Genomic DNA, 21551 nt, shown 5'->3' on the forward strand with positions numbered 1-21551 from the left:
AATTCTGTGATGACTACAAATACAGTGATCGCACTACAATCTTGTAAAATTTATGGAATGTGAGTTGTTTCAGTGTGATTGATTTTCAATGAACTCATTTCGAAAAAGTGGAGTTTTAGTGTGAAAAAATCGGAATATTTTGAAGTTAAGAACAGAATATTCAGCATTGACATTCGCTACAATCACGCTGTGCATTGTGTATTGACCGTGACCTTGTTTCAGGTCATGAAAACATGTTGCCCGGATGTTAGGCACAAAATGGTATGACATCAAAGTTTGCAGGTAAAATTACACAATATATCTCAAACAGCTTGTACTGACAACAAAAGATCCTCTTACATTCAGAAACATTTAGTAATTCTGCTTAAGATCATATAGTTTTCACATCGAATGTACATGTAATTGTAGTGTATCACACAGAATTAGCACTGCAACACGTTGTTGATTTTCAACTTGACGATTTTCACAGTTGATTAATCTATTTTTTGTATAATTATCACATCTTAAGCTGTTTTATAATTATTTCTTTTAAACGACTACTATTTCAATATAACAATCACATGGTAATATTTTCAATAAATCTCTTTGTAGACTGTCAACTTCCAACAGTTTATTGTTTACAATTACACTTGTACATGGTATATGGCTGTACACTCACATGTGATGATTTACCCTCAAGTTTTGGGTCTTTGATAAGCTTGTTCATTACTTAAAAAGAAAGTTATGATGAAAAAAGTTACCAACCAACAGTACGGTTCTTATCTGTCATGTCTGTGACTGTAATTTTGCAGATGCTGATCCAAGATTTTGAAGAAGGGGGATCCCTCAACTCAAACTAGACCATGTTGAGAGTACAACATGTAAATATCTATACGTTAACCATATATGTAGCTCCATAAGGGAGGGCCTTTCTAAATCTGCCACTGTTTTGTTGGTCTCATACATATATAGATGATATACTCACCGTCATGTAAAAATGGCGACAGGTTTTTGGTGTATCAATAGCGTTCATTCAGGATGATGGTTTTGCACTTAGTGGAACCTAAAACATACATCATGTACATGTACTAAAATAAAAAAAACCAACTACTGTCCTACCTTTTATTGTTCTTGAAAGGTATAATCCTGACCTTCACATCTCCTAAACATTCTCCATTGTAAAAACGAGGATCCTTTCAGGTCAGGAATGTGACAGTTGTTTTCCATTCGTTTGATGTGTATGAGCTTTTGATTTTGCCTTTTGATAAGGGACTTTCCGTTTTGAATTTTCCTTGGAAACCAGTATTTTTGTTATTTTACTTTTAATTTACATAGCATTCATTACTCTCTGGTAATATTTGTGTCATTTATGTGATACAGTTTCCTGCACTTTATAGTAGCCTATCAGTGATATTGCTTGCCTCAAATTAAATGACCTCCGAAATTAGGCTTTTTCCCCTAGAGAAAATTCCCAATTACTGAAAAAATTGGCAAAAAATTCCTCCCAATAAGATGAACATTTTTCCCAAACGGTGATGGCATCGGTAGTAATGTACGTAAATTTTGTATTCATGTTAATATTTTGATATTATGAAAGCGCTTTTGAGATCCAGGTTTCTGATTAGAGTCATCAATGTGTTTTAACACACATGGTTTTCAATGTATTAAGTACCGTCATTTTTGCCGTTTCTTTCCCCTCCCCATAAAGTTCCTTTCCGGTTGAAAATGTCTCACAATTCAAAATATTGCATGAAGAAACTGTGCAAAAAAGACAGCATTTAACTGATGACAACTTGAATAACTTGTAAATATGTTCAAGGGATTAAAGGACAGAAAAATGGACCTTTGAAAATTAAAATAATGAACTGTTATGACTTGTCCTCTCAATTATATTAAGTTCAGTCTTGTCTCTGAATTCAAGTTATAGTACAATTAATTCTGATTCAAAACTTCCCAATTTCCAGAAAAAGGATGAATTTTTCCCCTAAAAAAGGGTAGAGGTAGTTTTGAAAAAAGAAAACAATCTTACTGCTTATTACCTGCTATAGAATTTTCTCTGGACTTACTTACAAATGATCAAAAGTTCCAAGTGGTCCGAAAAATATGTAAATAAACATGATAAACTGAACTTGAAACTCCATGGCAGCATTTCCGGTGAAAACAATGTCTGAATCCACCATTGAAAATAGTGTTGGACAATGAAAAATATATTACTCGATAGATCTTTCCTCATTTAGAAAACTTTTTAACTGGAAACAGCTGTAAATAAACTTTTGTAGCATTGCTAAAGATTACAGTAATATTTTTGATAAGGAAGCAGATATCTAAGTCATCATGGCAGCCTCTGTACCTAGTGCATGACCCATTTCTTTTAAAGATGAGGCTAAACTCGGCATTAAAAAGAGTATAAAATTTAAAAAATGACAATAAATTTGAATAATGGAGTGAAAAAAGAAAATATTATGAAAAAAGAGACCTGAAAGATCGTATCACAATGAATGGAAGCTTAAGGACATGTTTACATAAATGGCTTTTTTTTTATGATAAAGAGAAAAAAGATGTTTTGCAAAGTATGCATTGATGCTTTTAGCGATCCACAACGGCAAGATAATAGTAATAAAATGAACAAATACCTATTTGTAACTGGTTGCAACTTTTAGTTTCTCATGAAAAGGCAAAGCTTCATGAAGAAGCTTAATATTGCTATCAACTATGCTGAAATTAATCCTGAAAAAAAAACAGGGCACTAATCCCAGATAGCATTGAATGAAAGTAATTTTGAACATTCAAACAGTAAATATTAATAAACATAACCATCCTAATTCTGATTTTGATTGGTTGAATGAGCTTGACAAGGCCAAGGGATTGGATACAGGGGAAACTTAGTCCCGCAGGAACTTGCAAAGTAATGGATTGTAGTTTAAGTTATAGAGAAAGTCCAAATAACTGTCCATTCCTGGGAAATAATGGAGTGGAGGCCCGAAGGGCCGACGCCCATTATTTCCCAGGAATGGACAGTTATTTGGACATTCTATCACTTAAAACACACTTAAAAAATAACAAACACACTACAATATTTGCAATTTTTGTATTACAATAAAATATATAAATTATTGATCACTTGACCATTCCCTTCACTGAACCTTTTAAAATTTAAAAGAATTTACTAAACTATGTGAGTAGTTATTTTTACAACAGTTGCTTTAAATTGGGTTGATTTTAACAAGAAAGTCCATAGGAGCTAGTGTCCAAGTTTGGATTATGTCACGTTCGGACGGTGAGGAAATTTTTCTTACGCAAAACACATTTTCACAAGAAACCAATGATGATAACTTGGATTTATGTAATTTTTTCTTGGGATATGATACTACTACTACTAGTGAAACATATTCAGTTGCATGTTCTGATATTTCTAAAGACGAAGGTTTTTCCAATCCGAAATACAGTCTGACGATGAATTACTTATAAATGTCTCAAAAATTGAAAGTAAAAGTCATCAAACCATCAACTTGAAGATTTCACGAGCCAAAGACAGATAAAGAAATCGAAGATATGCAATCAAAGAAGTAAGTAACTTTTGTTTGATGTATATATATATAAACTGACGTTTTGTTCAAAACACAAAATAAACAGTAATTCTAAATCATGAGGCATTGTGCGTGCTTTGTCATCATTTAGGTTATGAAATAGTTGCCACTGGACGTTAAGCAATCAACAGTCAGTCAAATATCATGTTGATATTTTTTCGATTATACTTAGTTAACTAAGAAATATATAACATGACCCATTTAACTCTGGAAATGAAGCAATAAAAGCAAAATGTAAAGCAGTCTTCCTTTGTGCATGATTACATCATAAAGGTCTCATACAAAATGATAAGGATCAGTTGTATGCCGTGATAAAGTCTTCTCGTTCATCTGTACATAAAAAAAAATAAGGAAGTTTGCGTAATTTCCCTTGTCTGTCTTGATATATTATATAAATAAATATTTAGTTTGATATTTAGAAATTAGCAAATAACTTCTCACAAAAGATTCGACTGGCCGTCAAGTTTTCTTCAGTATTTTGTCACAGTCGGACTAAAAAGTTAGACCAATATCGCCTTCTTATTTATACTGGGTTTTTTTCTTACTTGTGCACAAAAAAGTACTTATATTATACAATACATCATGGTAAAACACAAACAGTGTTTATTTAAGTTTTTAACCAACGAATTTACAGATATGGATAGTAAGATTAAGGTTCGGAATTTAATTTCCATTTGATACTTGATTACAGCCGGAAATACAAAATACGGTTAAATACTATATTTCTATATCAGGAGCTATTTGGGAGCAATGTATAATTCTATAGTTAGATATAACTAGTGACATAAAACAATCATATATTTGCATGTCCTATATTCTTGGTTTTTTTGTGTATTTTTTTTTAGGAATTTCGTATTGTCAGATCTTTGACAGTTTGTGTTAAGTTATTAACTTTTTTAAACTCGGGACGATATGAAGCTGTTTATTGTTGAAAACTGTATATGTTGTCGCCTATCTAGATATCCTTTATATTGTATCGTTGGGTTGCTGTCTCATTGGTGTATACACCACGTCTCCCTTTATTCATACATTATTAGAAAATATTCGTTTTATAGACATTTGTTTTTTAGTCGTGTATGCTGACCTTCATAGACCTTTTTTTCATGATATCGTTAGGTTGCTGTCTCGTTAACGTCTACCCTAATCATACTCTTTTATAAATTCAACTCTCTTTACTGATCTCTCTCTCTCTCTCTCTCTCTCTCTCTCATAACTGCAATATGCGATTAATATTATTGAAATATAGAGTAGATATGTATTTTTGCTGCGTGTTTGCTTGAATATTTATTATTTTTTCTTAATATTGTAGGTTTGCTGACAGTACCATGAGCAAAATCAAGTGGGCAACGACCTTATTCAAACAATGGAAATCTACCAGAAATATTAGGGCGAATGATCCAAATGTGGGACTTAGTCCAATTCGCGTAGATCTGGCTGAAATGTCGCTTGATGAATTGAATTATTCCATTTCCCGCTTTATTTGTGAAGTTCGTAAAACTGATGGAACTGAATATCCACCAGATACGCTTTATTCTCTAGTTATTTGTTTACAGTTATACATGGATACACTTGGATATAATCATAAGTTTCTATCTGATTCTAGTTTTATTCAGATAAAAAATTCCCTAGATAATGTAATGAAATTACGAGCAGACGTTCACGTTCCTAAAAAACAGGCCGAAGAAATTTCTTTGGAGGAGGAAGAAAAGTTATGGGCAAGCGATTCATTAGGATCTGGTAACGCTCGTCATTTATTGAATACGTTAGTTTATTTAATAGGTATAAACTTTGCATTAAGAGGTGGCCAGGAACACAGAGATTTAAAAGGGGGAAATTCATCACAGTTTCAAATAAATGAAAAAAATGGTTTAAAGTGTTTGATTTATACTGAAGCAAAATCAAAGGCAGACCAAGGAGGTATCAAGCATAAAAACGTTAAAAGAAAATCTGTGGTGGCATATCAAAATACAGAAAACCAAGCTAGGTGTGTTGTGAATTTGTTTGAATTATATGCTTCTCACTGTCCACCGTTTCCAAGGAAAGCCGATGCATTGTACTTGAGACCTTTGAAAATTCCAAACGGAAACATTTGGTATGCTGATCAACCAATTGGTAGACATAGCCTCGCTAACGTTGTAGCTAGCATTTGTCAGGAAGCAGGTATAGGTGGTTACCGCACTAACCACTCGCTTCGAGCTAGGATGTACGACGCTGGTGTAGATGAGCAATTAATATGCAAGGTCACGGGTCATAGATCGAATGCTGTAAGAAATTACAAAAGAACAAATGAAAAACAGAAAAGGAAAATCAATTCCGTTATCCAAGGACAAACCGATAGTGAAAACGATGATTCCGGAAAGTTCAAAATATCCAAATCTGATGGCAATTTGTCATTTACATTGAATATTTCCATGACGTGAAGTGTAATATTTCAGTAATTGTTGTGTTTTGATGTTGGAAATGTCTGAGTATAGTAATAAATATGAAGTGCTCCTATATTCTTTTTTTTAGTTTCAGTCGTCATGTCCCCTTAACACCGATACAACGAACATAAGTGCAAATGTATTTCTTGTTTGATGTTTGTAATCACTTCTTACAAGTACATTTTTTATTTTTTTATTTTCTTCTCTTTCACTTTTCCTATAAAAATACGCAGAAATATGGAACATTAATTCAAAAGGGGGTTTTAAGTAAAACTACTGCATTTTGATAGGAGGCAATGTTAGAGGAGACAAATATAAATATCAAATGTACTTGTGGCAAGTCTTCTAGGTAAATTGTTGTCATCGGTTACAAAGTCTAGGTATTAGTCACAAAGATTTTCCCTCAGGGTATTTCATACGCCTAATTAAAGACGGACAATAAGAAATAACTCTCCATTCCTGGAAAATAATGGAGAGTTATAACAATAGATTTACGTCACAAGTGTGTTTTAATAGTAGTATAATGCATGAGACATCAAATTTAATCAAAGCATAAGAATTAATGAACAATTCAGAGAGCTGTAGCTATGCTTCCCCTTACCTAGTAGATTTATAACCACTCTGCATTAGCTGTACTAGTGGAGAGTTCCTTTAGCCTAGTTGGTAGAGTTACTACATTTGTGTGTACATGTATGCCAGGGGTCCCTGGTTCCAATCCCGGCTGGTACAATAATTGATTTTGGAAGGCATATCATGTTCTCTGGTTACAAAATTGGCACCCAACAAAAAACCAACAGTTAGAAGAAATAATACCTATTACCTAGCCAGGGAAGTGATGAATATATCATCATTACAGTATAATGACTTTTGAGGCTTCCCCATACACACATCTCTACTTTCAGAAAGTTTCATAACATTAACCACGTCAGCAGGTACTGTAAACATTTCTATGTAAACAAATTGTAAAATGAACCTCTTCATACAGTGGCATATATATTTAAGTAAACTTTTAAGAGTACATCTGTACCCTTTGCTAAAAGACTCTTATTTGTCTTATCTTTTGGTTACTTGTGCTGTAACACCACACCATCTCCTTATTTTTATTAAAATGATGTTTTGCCTTTTAAGGATAAATAAAGCAACAAAAATCCTATGTGCCGGTAAAGCTCATCATGTTCATTTATAAATTGGAAAGTAATGATTTTGTAGAACAGTTATCCATAATTTGTTGTTTTAGAAGTGAAAATATACCTATGATAATCTCCTACATGTACATATATGTATCTTGTGCTTTGAATGCTAAAACTAATTCAGATCATGCAATTTTAGGAGGATTATCTACATGTATAAATCTTTTTGAGAAACCTGTTGACATACGTTCATGTGTGTTCATGTATGTCTTTTAGAGTAGCTGGACAAATACTTCTCAATTTATTCACTATATAATAAGAGTCTCAAACAAATGAACTTATATTAAATTATTCTGTCTTCTTTTACAGTGTATCTTTTAAGTAAAACATTTGTAGTTGATCACTCCTCTTAAAGATTCAAGCCAGTATTTCATATTGCCCAGTATTTCCTGATAAAACCCAGTAAAACCTGGGTTTTCCCATTACACAGGCATGACAGGGAAATTTCACTTACGTGAATTTAACCTTAAACAAGCTCATAAGTGAAACTCACATGAATTTCACATGAAAATCACATCATAAATTTTTTTCACATGTGACATGATATTCACGTGAATTTTCAATATAAAGTTATTCAAATATCATTTAAATTTTCACATTTAATTAAAATCCAGAAATATACTAATTCTTATGCCCTTGCCGTCACTGGATTGAGCATTAAGTGTAACCTTTGTCCTTGCGTCCGTCCGTACATACGTCCCAAAATTGGTTTCTGTTCTGAAACTTATACATAATGCTTATTACCACAAAATACTGATCAAGTTTGAATTAGGGCGCCGTCACTTTGACCGTTCTCTAGTTATGCCCCTTTATAATGCTATACGAAAGTGAGGGCATCATCTGTGTCCTATGGACACATATTCCATTTATTTTGGTGAAGTTCACTTGAAAAATTTCGTATGAGATACATGTGAATCTCAATTCACGTGAGTTTAAAGTATAAGCTCGGTTGAGGTGAATTTTATGTGAATTTCAAGTCAGGTTCATGTGAAATTCATGTGAGCAAAATTTGACTGTGAATTTCCCACTGGACTGGGCAATATGTACTCTTAAAACCCAGATTTTTGCCAACCCTGGTTAGGCTCTTAATTGCCACAGTGGAGTATAAATAAGAATTACAATGGATTTTACTTTATAAAGCTGTATGTAGCATGTGAAATATCTTCCTCAGTATGTTATTACATTCCTTATTTGACGTAAAGATTGGGATACATTGTATGAAGTAGATTTAAAACAAAGACTAGAATTTCAGATATCCCATTGTATTCATAAACAAGTTTGTATTAAGACTATGCTTAACCTGTACAATAGTAAAATTCTTAAGTTGCATGTACAACAGTGATGAGTGAGCCGCACACATTTTTATGCCCCTTCCTTCCATACGAACGTCATCCAATTGGTTTTCGTTAGACTCTAACTTTAGTTTGCCTCAACAAAATGATATGAAACTTTTACACAATGCTTATTACCACAAAACACAGATCAAGTTCGAATTTGGGTGGCCTTACTTATACAGTTCTAGTTATGTCCCTTTATAACGTTATATGCAAGTGGGGGCATCATCTGTGTCCCATGGACACATTCTCCATTTATTTTGTTTATTTATAAAAAAAAAATTATTTTAAGAAAGAAGAAACCAAGAGTAACTTGAATTAATAGAGATAACCTGCTTGGAGGTTGGTTTGGTTGGATTTTCATATATTGATAGCGATGCTTTTATAATCTGCCATTTAAATGGAAAAAGTATACATATAAAAAAAAAAATGTGAGACAATCCAGTTACAAAATCACTTGGTGTTGAATTTTTCCTAGTGATTTGGTGGTCCACCTTGAAATATCTCTCTGTTTATATGTTTTACTGAAAGTTCAGAAATTTCGTGTCCTTTATTTTTGCAATTTTTGAAGAATGGATACAAATGTCAAATTAATTTTTGCAATTTCTGAATACAATGTATTCTACATAAACTATTTAAATCTAAAATGCAAGCCAGTGCTAGGGGCCGTCTTAAAATTGCAGTGAGGTGAGAGTTTTTTTGCTCCGTGTTGAAGGCCTCACTGTGACTTTGAGATGACGAACAGCAATAAAAGCGCTGTTCCTAAATGCTTATTGTGTGTTTTTTGCTGTGCAAGTACTGTTTTTGTGTCATGGATGGATACCCCATATCCTTTGTTTTTTCTATTTAATTTTTATTTTTGCAAAACCTAACCCAAATAATTCAGTCATTATATTCCGCTGAACTACGATTACTTCGCCTGAATGCATAGACAATGAAAAATCTTCTATCAATCATTCGGAATTAGCACGGGATTTACCTATCTCGATAAAATTGAGCTGATTGCTGATTGGTCACCTCTTCTACAGGGCACCAATCAGAATCCAGGATTCATAAAGAGTTTAAAGAATTCAGGCCCTCACAAGTAGGAGAGATCGATTACAGGAAGGGACTGAATTATTCCGGTTATGCGAAATCTATCCCATTGCAGTTTTGGCATTAAGAAAAACGTAGCAAAAATTTCTGAATTTGCAGTATTTCACTTAATATATGACAAGTGATAATCTTCAGTCACTGGCAATCATTGTGTCTCACAATAAATTGACATCTTCAGTCACTGGCAATCATTGTGTCTCACAAAAAATTGACACCAGCAACAGAGATTTTCTACTAAATCACCTTATCATATGTGTACTGTATAAGTTGTATAACAAATTACAGTGTACATGTTGTTAAACATTCAATTATCTGACTTATTTTTACTTAAAAGGTTAAAAGACAAGAATAGCACAGAAATTTGTACAGAATGAAAACACCTTAAGGTACATGTAACCTTATGTAGATGCTTCCTCATCTAATATTGATTGACACCCCTAAGTTGACAACATGGTTGATTGAGTCTCTAATTCATGTATAGTTGAAAAATTTTCTACGATAGTATATTAACAACCGATCTGTAAACAGATATCCTTTGCTTTTATGCCCCCGCCGTAGCGGTGGGGGCATTAAGTTTTACCCTTGTCCGTCTGTATGTACGTACGTACGTCCGTCCGTACGTCCCAAAATTGGTTTCCGCTCTCTAACTTGAGTTTGCCTCAACCAAATGTTATAAAACTTATAGACAATGCTTATAACCACAAAACACAGATCAAGTTTGAATTTTGGTGGCGTCACTTTAACCGTTCTAGAGTTATGCCCCTTTATAAATGGAAAAATTGCAAAATTTTTAGTTTCCGTTCTCTAACTTAAATTTGCCTCAACCAAATGTTATGAAACTTATACACAATGCTTATTACCACAAAACACAGATCAAGTTTGAATTTTGGTGGCGTCACTTTAACCGTTCTAGAGTTATGCCCCTTTTATAAATGGAAAAATTGCAAAATTTTTATTTTCTTCTAAATATCAAGTTATTTTAAAAAAATGAGTTATCTTCCTTTGTCCATGATTATAGTTGAAGCACTTACAATCAATGCTTTATACAATGCAATGTTTAATTTTGACTTCCACCGATAAAACACATATCAAGTTGAATTTGGGTAGTGTCACTTTAACCATTATTGAGTTATGCCCCTTTATAAATCGAAAGGTTGCAAAATTTTTAGTTTCCATTCTGTAACTTAAGTTTGCCTCAACCAAACATTATGAAACCTATACACAATATTCATTACCACAAAACTAAGATCAAGTACAAATTTTTTGTTTCCGTTTCTAACTTTAGTTTGCCTCAACCAAATGATATGAAACTTATACACAACTGTTCTAGAGTTATGCGTGTTTACAAATAGAAAAATTGCTGAATTTTTAGTTTCTGTTCTCTACTTAAGTTAGCCTCAACCAAATGTTATGAGACTTACACACAATGCTTATTACCACAAAAATCAGATCAAGTTCAAATTTGTGTAGCGTCATTTTTACTGTTCTTCAGTTATGTCCCTTTATAACTATATGATATGCAAGCGGGGGCATCATCTGTGTCCACATGTGGACACTATCCACATTTATTTGCATTTTATTTCAAAGACGTGTTTGATATTGGCCAAAGTGTAAAATATGTAATTTTTTCTTGTTTAACATTGGCATTACCATTGACATACAGTGTTTTAAACCTCACTAATAAGAAGACAATCTAATTTTGTATCACAACTGTAAGAGTTTGGTAAAAAGTATTTTGATTAACTATAAATGTATGCATTGATCCTGAGGTTTCACTCTGAATTTCCTTGGGTTATATTCATGAACTTCTTTAGGTTATACTCCTGAGCTTTCTTGAGTTATATTCCTAACTTCCTCAGGTTATACTCCTGAAATTCCTCAGGTTACACTCCTGAACTTCCTCAGGTTATACTCCTGAACTTCCTTAGGTTATGCTCATGAACTTTCTTAGGTTATGCTCTTGAACTTTCTTGGGTTATACTCATGAACTTCCTCAGGTTATACTCCTGAAATTCCTAAGGTTATACTCTCGAACATCCTCAGGTTATACTCCTGAACTCCCTTAGGTTATGCTCTTGAACTTTCTTGGGTTATACTTCTGAACTTCCTAAGGTTATACTCCTGAACTTCCTCAGGTTATCCTCCTGAACTTCCTCAAGTTGTACTCCTGAACTTCCTTGAGGTTATGCTCTTGAACTTTCTTGGGTTATACTCATCAACTTCCTCAGGTTATACTCCTGAACTTTGAAATCGGATATTTTCCTCCAAAATTCTTTCAACCCCTAATGTATTTTAATTGGAACTGATGTGATTTTTTCATAGATTTAGGCTTTGATTAAATTTGTACATGTAAGTAATTTAAAGAAAACTGTCTTGTCTACTCTATAGAGATATCCATTGAGATACAGTGATTTTGTTCTGTATCTGGCCTCTGACGTTGATTTGCAGTCACGGAAACAATGTATCAAGAGAGTTTTTTTTATTCTTCACACCAGAGAAGTTATTAAAAAATTTACACAACCTATTTAAATGGCCATTGAGACCAGAGTTTTCCTGTCATACCAGATCATATATCTCTGTTAGGATGGAATCAATAATCAATTTGCTGTTATGTCTTTATGACTGCTCATTGTATGCGAAAATAGCAAATTTATAATTAGTTGTATGACATAAGATAGGGTAATTGGTCCTTTTTTTTATGAAATTAAAGAAGGCAGTGGTTAGTTCATCTTATAAACACGATAGCCACATACATAGATCATTTGTGTAGATTGGTGATGTAAAAAAGACTTGATAACAGATCTTCATGATTTTGATAACAGACTTTATAAGAAATTTCTTTTTATTTGGTTGATTAACAATAAAGACAAAGAAATATTGACAAATATTTGTAAAAATGATAATTTTATGCCATAAAGTAGAAGTTATAAATAAAGAAGACCTATAGAATATTCAATTGGAATATATGATATATATAGTATATAATTTTACGTCGTAATTGAAATTCTACCAATGAAGAACTCAGATCAAACAACCATACTTTGATTGTAAACAATAAATCAATCAGTCGGGGGAAAAAAAAATAAATCGGGCAATAATAAGATCCCGCTGCATTTATTGTGATACAGTATAAATTTCTTTTCTACAGACTGTTATTTTTATGAAAATTTTAAATTTAATTGTCATGATTGTAGAGGGTGGAAAAAAATCATATCACACAAAATACGATCATGACAGTGGTTGATTCTGTTTCTCTAAGGATTTTTAGACATTATGTACATTTGTAGGCAAATTTTATCTGTTTTTTTCAATGACCTGCACAAAGATTGTGTTCTTTCTATTAATGACATTATACAATTATTGACCTTTGATGAGGTTGATACTATACATTTATTTCCCGTGCCTGAGGGAGATATGAAGATTTGTTCACCCAAGAAAAATCATATTTCACAAGGGCATCGCCCGAGGGAAATGTGACTTTTCGAGGGTGAACAAATCTTCATATCTCCCTAAGCAGGGAAATGAATGTTTTATCCCACTGCCTATACTTTTTTTTTACTTCTGAACATAAGATATTAATTTACATAATTGTTTTCTTATCCGTTAGTTTTTATACGACCGCAAAAAAATTTTGAGGTCGTATATTGGTATGACGTTGGCGTCGTCGTCGTCGTCGTCCGGCGTCGTCGTCCGAATACACAATGGTTTTCGCACTTTAACTTTAGTTTAAGTGAATGGATCTCTATGAAATTTCACCATAAGGTTCAATACCACAATAGGAAGGTGGGGATTGATTTTGGGGTTATGGTACCAACAGTTAAGGAATTAGGGGCCAAAAAGGGGCCGAAAATAAGCATTTTTGTAACTTCCAGACATAACTTGTGTGTTAGCATATGGATCTCTTTGACATTGTACCACAAGATTCCATATCACAAAGGGTCAATGCTGGGATTGATTTTGGGGTTAATTGCCTCAAAATTTTAGGAATAAGGGGCCAAAAGGGGGCAAAAAACAAGCATTTTTCTAGTTTCATGACAATAACTTGTGTGTAAGTGTATGGATCTTTCTGAAATTTTACTACAAGGTTCCATTTCACAAAGGGAAAGCTGGAATTGAGTGTTGTGGTAATTGCCCAAAACGTTTAGTAATAAGGGGCCTAAAAAGGGGTTTAAAATAAGCATTTTTTAGTTTCTAGACAATAACTTGTGTTCAAGTGTATGGATCTCTCTAAAATTGTATTACAAGGTACCATACCACAAAGGCAAGGCTGTTTTTGAGCTTGGTTTGGGGGGAAAGGGGGGTGGGGGTGATGAATCATAAGGGGGGAGGGGGTCAAAAAAGGGGTAATTTTTTTTTTACCTTTTTTTTTTGTTTAAAATTTACATTTTAAGTTAGTTATTTTTTATCACGAAGAGAAAGTAGGAATTGAGTGTTGGGGTTAATTGCTCAAACATTTATGAATAAGGGGCCAAATATTGGTCAAAAATAAGGATTTTTTTAGTTTGCAACAAAAACTTGTGTTCAAGTGTATGGATCTCTGTGAAATTGTATTGCAATGTACCATACCACAAATTGAAGGTTGTGATTGAGGTGGGGGATGATGAATCAAAAGGGGGTTGAAAAAATGTGTGGGAGGAAGGATTTTTTTTTTTCCTTTTTTTTTCTTTAAAATTTTCCATTTAAAGATGGTTGTTTCAGATTTATATATGAAAGAAAATAATAATGATACGGTTATATATCATGAGGAATTGAAATTTAAAATTATGTATATTGGAAATTTAAGTTACATTGGAAAGTAATAATTGGCTTTGGAGGGGAGGGGGGGTGTGTTTATGGCTCTAATGTTTAAGGAATAAGGGGGAAAAAGGTTAAAAAACAAGGGTTTCCATTTTAATAGACAAATAATTGAGTAAAGAACATTATTTAAAAGCAGTGTAAGGTTGGTAATTCAAACTCATTTAAATATCTCATCTACACTGCTTTTAAATTATGTAAATTGGAAATTTGCCAATAACTTTATTGTTAATAAATGCATTGGAAATTTGCCAACAATTTTAGTGTAATAAACTTCATTGGAAATTTGCCAATATAAAATTTTGCTGATGAAGGTTTTTTGTTTACCTTTAGCCTTGACTATGAAGTCATTTTCTATTTTTATAGCCTTATGATGTAGTTGAATTATTTAATACTTTTATGATGTGTTTAAATGGGGTTTTATCATGTTTATGGTTGCAAATTTATTGTTTTAGTATAATAAACTCCATTTAAAATTTGCCAATAAAAAAAATTTTTGTTTATTTTTAGCTATGATTATGATGTCATTTTCTATCTTACTTTTATGGTTGCAAAGAAATTTTTATTTTTAGATATTACTGTTAAATGATGCTGATTAAGGTTTTTGCTATGTTTAGCCATGACTATGATGTCATTTTCTATTTTAATATCTGTTATGATGTATTTAAATGGGCTTTTATGGTTACAAAGGAATTTTATTTTTAGATATTACTATAAAATGTTGCTGATGCTGATTAAGGATTTTGTTTATTTTAAGCCATGACTATGATGTCATTTTCTATTTTAATACCTTTATGATGTAATTTCCATTTTTATACGACCGCAAAAAAATTTTGTGGTCGTATATTGGTATGACGTTGGCGTCGTCGTCGTCGGCGGCGTCGTCGTCCGGCGTCGTCGTCGTCCGGCGTCGTCGTCCGAATACATATTGGTTTTCGCACTCTAACTTTAGTTTAAGTGAATGGATCTTTTTGAAATTTGACCATAAGGTTAAATACCACAAAAGGAAGGTTGGGATTGATTTTGGGGGTTATGGTACCAACAGTTAAGGAATTAGGGGCCAAAAATGAGCATTTTCTAGTTTCCAGACAATAACTGTGGAACGGTGTATGGATCTCTCTGAAATTATACTACAAGTTTCCATACCACAAAGGGATGGTTAGGATTTGCTTTGGGGGGTTATGGCTCAAACCGTTTAGGAATTAGGGGCAAAAAAGGGGGAAAAACAAGGTTGTCCTGGTTAATGGACAAATACTTTAGTACAAAACATAATTTAAAGCAGTGTAAGGGAGATAAATCAAATACATCATTGAAATTATCTCCCTTACACTGCTTTTAAATTATGTATAAAGTAATGGTTAATGAACAATAAAGATAATCTAAAACAGTGTAAGGGAGGTAATCCAAATACAACGTTTTGGTTACTTCCCTTACACTGCTTTTAAATTATGTTTAAAGAAATGCATATTTATAAAGGAAGACCAGTAAAAATATCTGCAAATGTTTTCATCTTTTTTTTTTACAAAAAAAGTCCATATGAAAGATTTGACACTATATTTTTATTAATTCTATTATAAAATAGATTAAGTTAGCACTATGGTAAATTTAAATGGGTAATTATGGTTGCCAACTCCATTGGAAATTTGAATTGAGATTATGACCATATCTTGAGGGAAAGAATTTTTTTGGGGGAAAAAGGGGGGGGGGGGGGATAAAAAGAAATTGTGGGGAGCCAATTTTTTCTCATTTCAGATTTCAGAAATTAAAAAGAATTATTCTTCAAATATTATTTTTTTTTCAAATTTCAAATATTGAAAAATTTCAAGAAGTAATCTTTAATTGCACAGTATGGCGCATTAGATTTGTAAAATCTTTGATCACATTTATTTATTTGTTATGCCGAATCTAACAGTGTATTTAGATTTTTAATTTTGGGTCCAGTTTTCAAATTGGTCTACATTAATGTCCAAAGGGTCCAAAATTAAACTTTGTTTGATTTTAGCAAAAATTGAATATATGAGGTTCTTTGATATGCTGAATCTAAACATGTATTTAGATTTTTGATTTTTGGCCCAGTTTTCAAGTTGGTCCAAATTGGGGTCCAAAATTAAACTTTGTTTGATTTCAACAAAAATTGAATATATGGGGTTCTTTGATATGCTGAATCTAACCATGTATTTAGATTTTTTATTTGTGGACCCCCTTATCTAATTGGTTCATATTGAGGTCAAAAGGGTCCAAAATTAAACTTTGTTTGATTTCATCTAAAATTGAATTATTGGGGTTCTTTGATATTCCAAATCTAACCGTGTATTTAGGTTTTTAATTTTGGGTCCTGTTTTTTAAATTGGTCTACATTGAGGTCCAAAGGGTCCAAAATTAAACTTAGTTTGATTTTGACAAAAATTTAATTCTTGGGGTTCTTTGATTTGCTGAATCTAAACTTGTGTTTAGATTTTTGATTATGGGCCCAGTTTTCAAGTTGGTCCAAGATAGGGTCCAGTATTTAAACTTTGTTTGATTTCAACAAAAATTGAATATATGGGGTTCTTTGATATGCTGAATCTAAACATGTATTTAGATTTTTGATTATGGGCCCAGTTTTCAAGTTGGTCCAAATTGGGGTCCAAAATTAAACTTTGTTTGATTTCAACAAAAATTGAATATATGAGGTTCTTTGATATGCTGAATCTAACCATGTATTTAGATTTTTTATTTGTAGGCCCCACTATCAAATTGGTTCATATTGAGGTCAAAAGGGTCCAAAATTAAACTTTGTTTGATTTCATCAAAAATTGAATTATTGGGGTTCTTTGATATTCCAAATCTAACCGTGTATTTAGATTTTTAATTTTAAGTCCCGTTTTTTAAATTGGTCTACATTAAGGTCCAAAATTAAACTTAGTTTGATTTTAGCAAAAATTGAATTCTTGGGGTTCTTTGATATGCTGAATCTAAACATGTGTTTAGATTTTTGATTATGGGCCCAGTTTTCAAGTTTGTCCAAGTTGGGGTCCAAAATTAAACTTTGTTTGATTTTAACAAAAATTGAATATATGGGGTTCTTTGATATGCTGAATCTAACCATGTATTTTGATTTTGGACATTGGACCATAATAGGTAAATTAAAAAAATTCAAGTTCTTAGACCACATTCTTTCTGTGTCAGAAACCTATGCTGTGTCAAATATTTAACAACAATCCAAATTCAGAGCTGTATCAAGCTTGAATGTTGTGTCCATACTTGCCCCAACTGTTCAGGGTTCGACCTCTGCGGTCGTATCAAGCTGCGCCCCAGCGAAGCATTTTATTAGATATTACTGTTAAATGATGCTGATTAAGGGTTTTTAGCTATGTTTAGCCATGACTATGATGTCATTTTCTATTTTAATATCTTTATGATGTATTTAAATGGGCTTTTATGGTTACAAAGGAATTTTATTTTTAGATATTACTTTAAATGTTGCTGATTAAGGATTTTTGTTTATTTTTAGCCATGACTATGATGTCACTTTCTATTTTAATACCTTTATGATGTATTTAAATGGGCTCCCATGTATTTAGATTTTTGATTATTTATACATGTTACCAAATTGGTCCACATTGAACAAAAACGGTCCAAATTTCAACTTTATTACATTACATCAAACATTGAATTCTACATATTCTTTGATATATTGAAATTAACAAACAATTTAGTTTATGGATATTCCACCATAATAGGTAAATTAAATTTTTTCCAGTTCTTACACCACATTCATCCTGTGTCAGAAACCTATGCTGTGTCAAATATTTAATGACAATCCAAAGTCATAGCTGTATCAAGCTTGAATTTTGTGTCCATACTTGCCCCAACTGTTCAGGGTTCGACCTCTGCGGTCGTATCAAGCTGCGCCCCAGCGAAGCATTTTATTTCATAACTAAACACAACATACACAATAATAATCAGTACCGATTAAAAGTTAATTATTTATTCATTTCTGTTTGTTGTTAGAACCAAGGATTTGTATAGAAATTAACATACTAACGATCAAAACGTTTTAAAACATTAACCGCGGGTAACGTCGCACAAGACAATCCCGACGTTCAGAGGGGAATATGATACTCAGAAGGGAATATGAAGTTTTGTTCGACATCACGTGGGATAGTTTCAACCAATCAAATGTTGATTTCGCTATCAAAATCAACATGCAGTGCAATAAAATGATTTATCAACCCCAGAGATATGATATTCACCGGGCCAACATCAACAATTGTTTTATTATAAGACTTTTTATCCTTAACCAATTTTCTAGTATTTTCTCAAATACTTTTAAAACTGCTCCCTGTTTTTGTCTCGCCTTGATGGAGTCAAAAAGCGAGACATAGGTATGCGGTTTCTGGCGTCGGCCACTAGTGGTAGGTCAATGATATTTGGTATGCAGTTGTATAAGCATTGGCACATCTCATTACCATGGAGATTATTTGGCCCCGCCTCCTCAGTCAAGGTCTATTGACTTTAAAACTTTGCTTAGTTTACATGTATTAGTTTGTGATTAGGTCAGCTTATGGGGAACCACTAGTGTTAGGTCAATGATATTTGGTATGCAGTTGTATAAGCCTTGGCATATCTCATTTCCATGGAGATTATTTGGCCCTGCCTCCTAATTCATGGTCTATTGACTTTGAAACTTTTGCTTAGTTCTCATGTATAAGTTTGTGATAAGGTCAGTTTAAGGGGAACCTTTAGTGGTATGTCAATGATAATTGGTATGCAATTGTATAAGCATTAAAACATCTCATTTCCATGGAGAATATTTGGTCCCTACCACTCAGTCATGGTCTATTGACTTTGAAACTTTTGCTTAGTTTACATGTATTAGTTTGTGATTAGTTCCGTTTAAGATGAACCACTAATGTTAAGTCAATGATATTCGGTATGCAAATGTATTAGCATTTGCAAGTTTCATTTCCATGGAGATTATATAACCCCACCCCCTAATTATGGTTCATTGACTTTGAAACTTTTACATAGTTTACAAGTTAATGTTTGTGTTTAGGTTTGTTTAAAGGGAACGACTTGTGAAAAGTCAATGGTATTTGGTTTGCAGTTGTATTAGCATTGGCACATCTCATTTCCATGGAGATTGTTTAGCCCTGTACCTTCAGTCATTGTTCATTGACTTTGAATATTTGCATACCTTACATGTTAAAGTATTGCTATTTTAATTTCAACATATGCATTATCAAAATAACAAATGGGTGAGACATATCTCTGTGTTAACAGTTTATTATACTAAATATATCATCTGCTTTTGCAGTTGCTAATTTTCATGAGTTGAAATATTCAATAAAGTTTACTAAAAAATACACCGAAAACAAGAAGAAGAGAAAAATTACATCGAAAACAAGAAGAAAAAAAAAAAAAAAGGAATTTACATGATGTTGCATTGGAATATATATCTATATTTAATATCTTATGTTAACCTCCCGTGAAATTTAACTTATACATATTTAAGCAATTTTTGTACATTTTTCTCAAGACAAATGATGGATATCATCTGAAAATGTTTCACACTGTAGAGCTTACCAAACTTGGCACTAATTAATTATATTTCAAGAAACTTTGATTTTAGTTGCTGAGAAAAATGTAACAAAAATTTCTTATAAAAATTGTATAGTAATTGAAAGAACATACATGCATGCAACAATGAATTCAAAGGCTTTTCAACTATTATCATGAAAACAGTAATGTTGAAACTGTGAACAGAAAAATCAATAAACTTGCAAATTGAAATTTACAAATATGTCATTTCTGTTTGTATTATATTTAAAGAAATACACGTAGATGTTGTATGATTGCCAATAAGACAATAATCTGCCAGGTTCCAGGACACTATATGGCCTTTAGCAATGAGGAAAACCCATACCATATAGACGGCTATAAATGGCCCTGACCTAACAAAATGTGAAACAAGATGAAAAAAACTAATGGCTGATTTATGACAAAAAAATAAACAAAAAACAGACAGCAACCCATGACAACCACTGAAATTCAGGCTTGACTTAACAGGCACATACAGAATGTGGTTAAACATGTTTTTGAGGTCTCAACCTTCCCCTAACCTTGAACAGTGGGTGTAACAACACAACATAGAACGGTAAGCTTTAAAAATTAGTTTGAAAGGGCTTGACTATCAGATTGGCAGGAAGGAAAACTAAAGATTTTTATGCCCCACCTACGATAGTAGAAGGGGCATTATGTTTTCTGGTCTGTGCGTCTGTTCGTTCATTTGTCTGTTCGTCCATCCGTCCGTCTGTCCTGCTTCAGGTTCTGGACACATTCTTGTTAAGTTATAACTTTTTTCCTGAATTTTGTATATAAATATGTTTTGTCATTCTAGAACTGAAATAAAATTTATTGGTCTTGATTTAACTCAATGAACTAGGCATATTTTTGCATTGTGAACAATTCTTTTCTTAGTAATGGGACTTATTTTGATTTAAACATGTTAAAACCTCTGCAAACCTCCATTTATATGATAGTGTGGGAAGGTAAAAGTTACACTCAGATGAAAAAATATCAAGAGGTCATTCACCTTATAAAGTATATATAGTTATAGAAATAAACAGATGTTTTCTGAGACTTGGATACAAGGTTATGTTTATAATTTGGCTGCGTTTATTTTTATCTTGCTTGCATACAGATAGCAAGAGTACATAGTGTAATATTTGTGTTTAAATTAATTGATTTCATATTTGTCTTTTATCTGGATCAGTTGATATTTTACCTTAGAGTGGAGTAATTGTGTCCATGCATATCAGTGTGTTCTGCCAAGAAACTTGATTAGGACCATTTACCGTTTTTTACAACCTATATATAACATGTATAAAGAATGTTTCACTTGTTGGATCATATATAGATGCTATTCTAATAAATCTGCTTGCAAAAGGGAACCAGATATGCTTGTAACTTCATTCCTGATCAGATTCTGATGCCCGTACCATAAAGAGTTTGTGGTTTATATAGTTATGCACATGACGTCCCACTGTTGGTTTATTAATCAGAATAATAAACGAAAATGATTGCTGGACTAAATTGATTGAAATTTCCTGAAAGGGAATAAACTTCACACAAGGTAGACCGTTTTTCTACCTTGGTTTCAGATTA

General features: G+C 32.6%; 2 protein-coding genes across 3 annotated transcripts in view; both read left to right on the forward strand.

The window, feature by feature from the left end:
* Positions 1-35: 35 nt before the first annotated feature.
* LOC127723768 (uncharacterized) overlaps positions 36-21551 on the forward strand; it is a 69943-nt gene continuing 48427 nt past the window's right edge. Inside the window, exons 1-2 of one of the 2 annotated variants that reach the window (XM_052230520.1) lie at positions 36-282; positions 9943-9994. The gene's annotated coding sequence lies outside the window, so the exon portion shown is untranslated. The remainder of the gene's footprint in view (positions 283-9942; positions 9995-21551) is intronic. The other variant, XM_052230527.1, reaches the window with a different exon arrangement.
* LOC127723788 (transcriptional regulator QRICH1-like) lies at positions 3046-6118 on the forward strand. Its single transcript, XM_052230532.1, has 2 exons — positions 3046-3545; positions 4876-6118. Exons 1-2 carry the CDS (start codon positions 3532-3534, stop codon positions 5984-5986), a joined length of 1125 nt encoding a protein of 374 aa, XP_052086492.1. The 5' UTR covers positions 3046-3531; the 3' UTR covers positions 5987-6118.

Source organism: Mytilus californianus, unplaced genomic scaffold, assembly GCF_021869535.1.
Source record: "Mytilus californianus isolate M0D057914Y unplaced genomic scaffold, xbMytCali1.0.p SCAF_1, whole genome shotgun sequence".
Taxonomy (NCBI): Eukaryota; Metazoa; Mollusca; class Bivalvia; order Mytilida; family Mytilidae; genus Mytilus; species Mytilus californianus.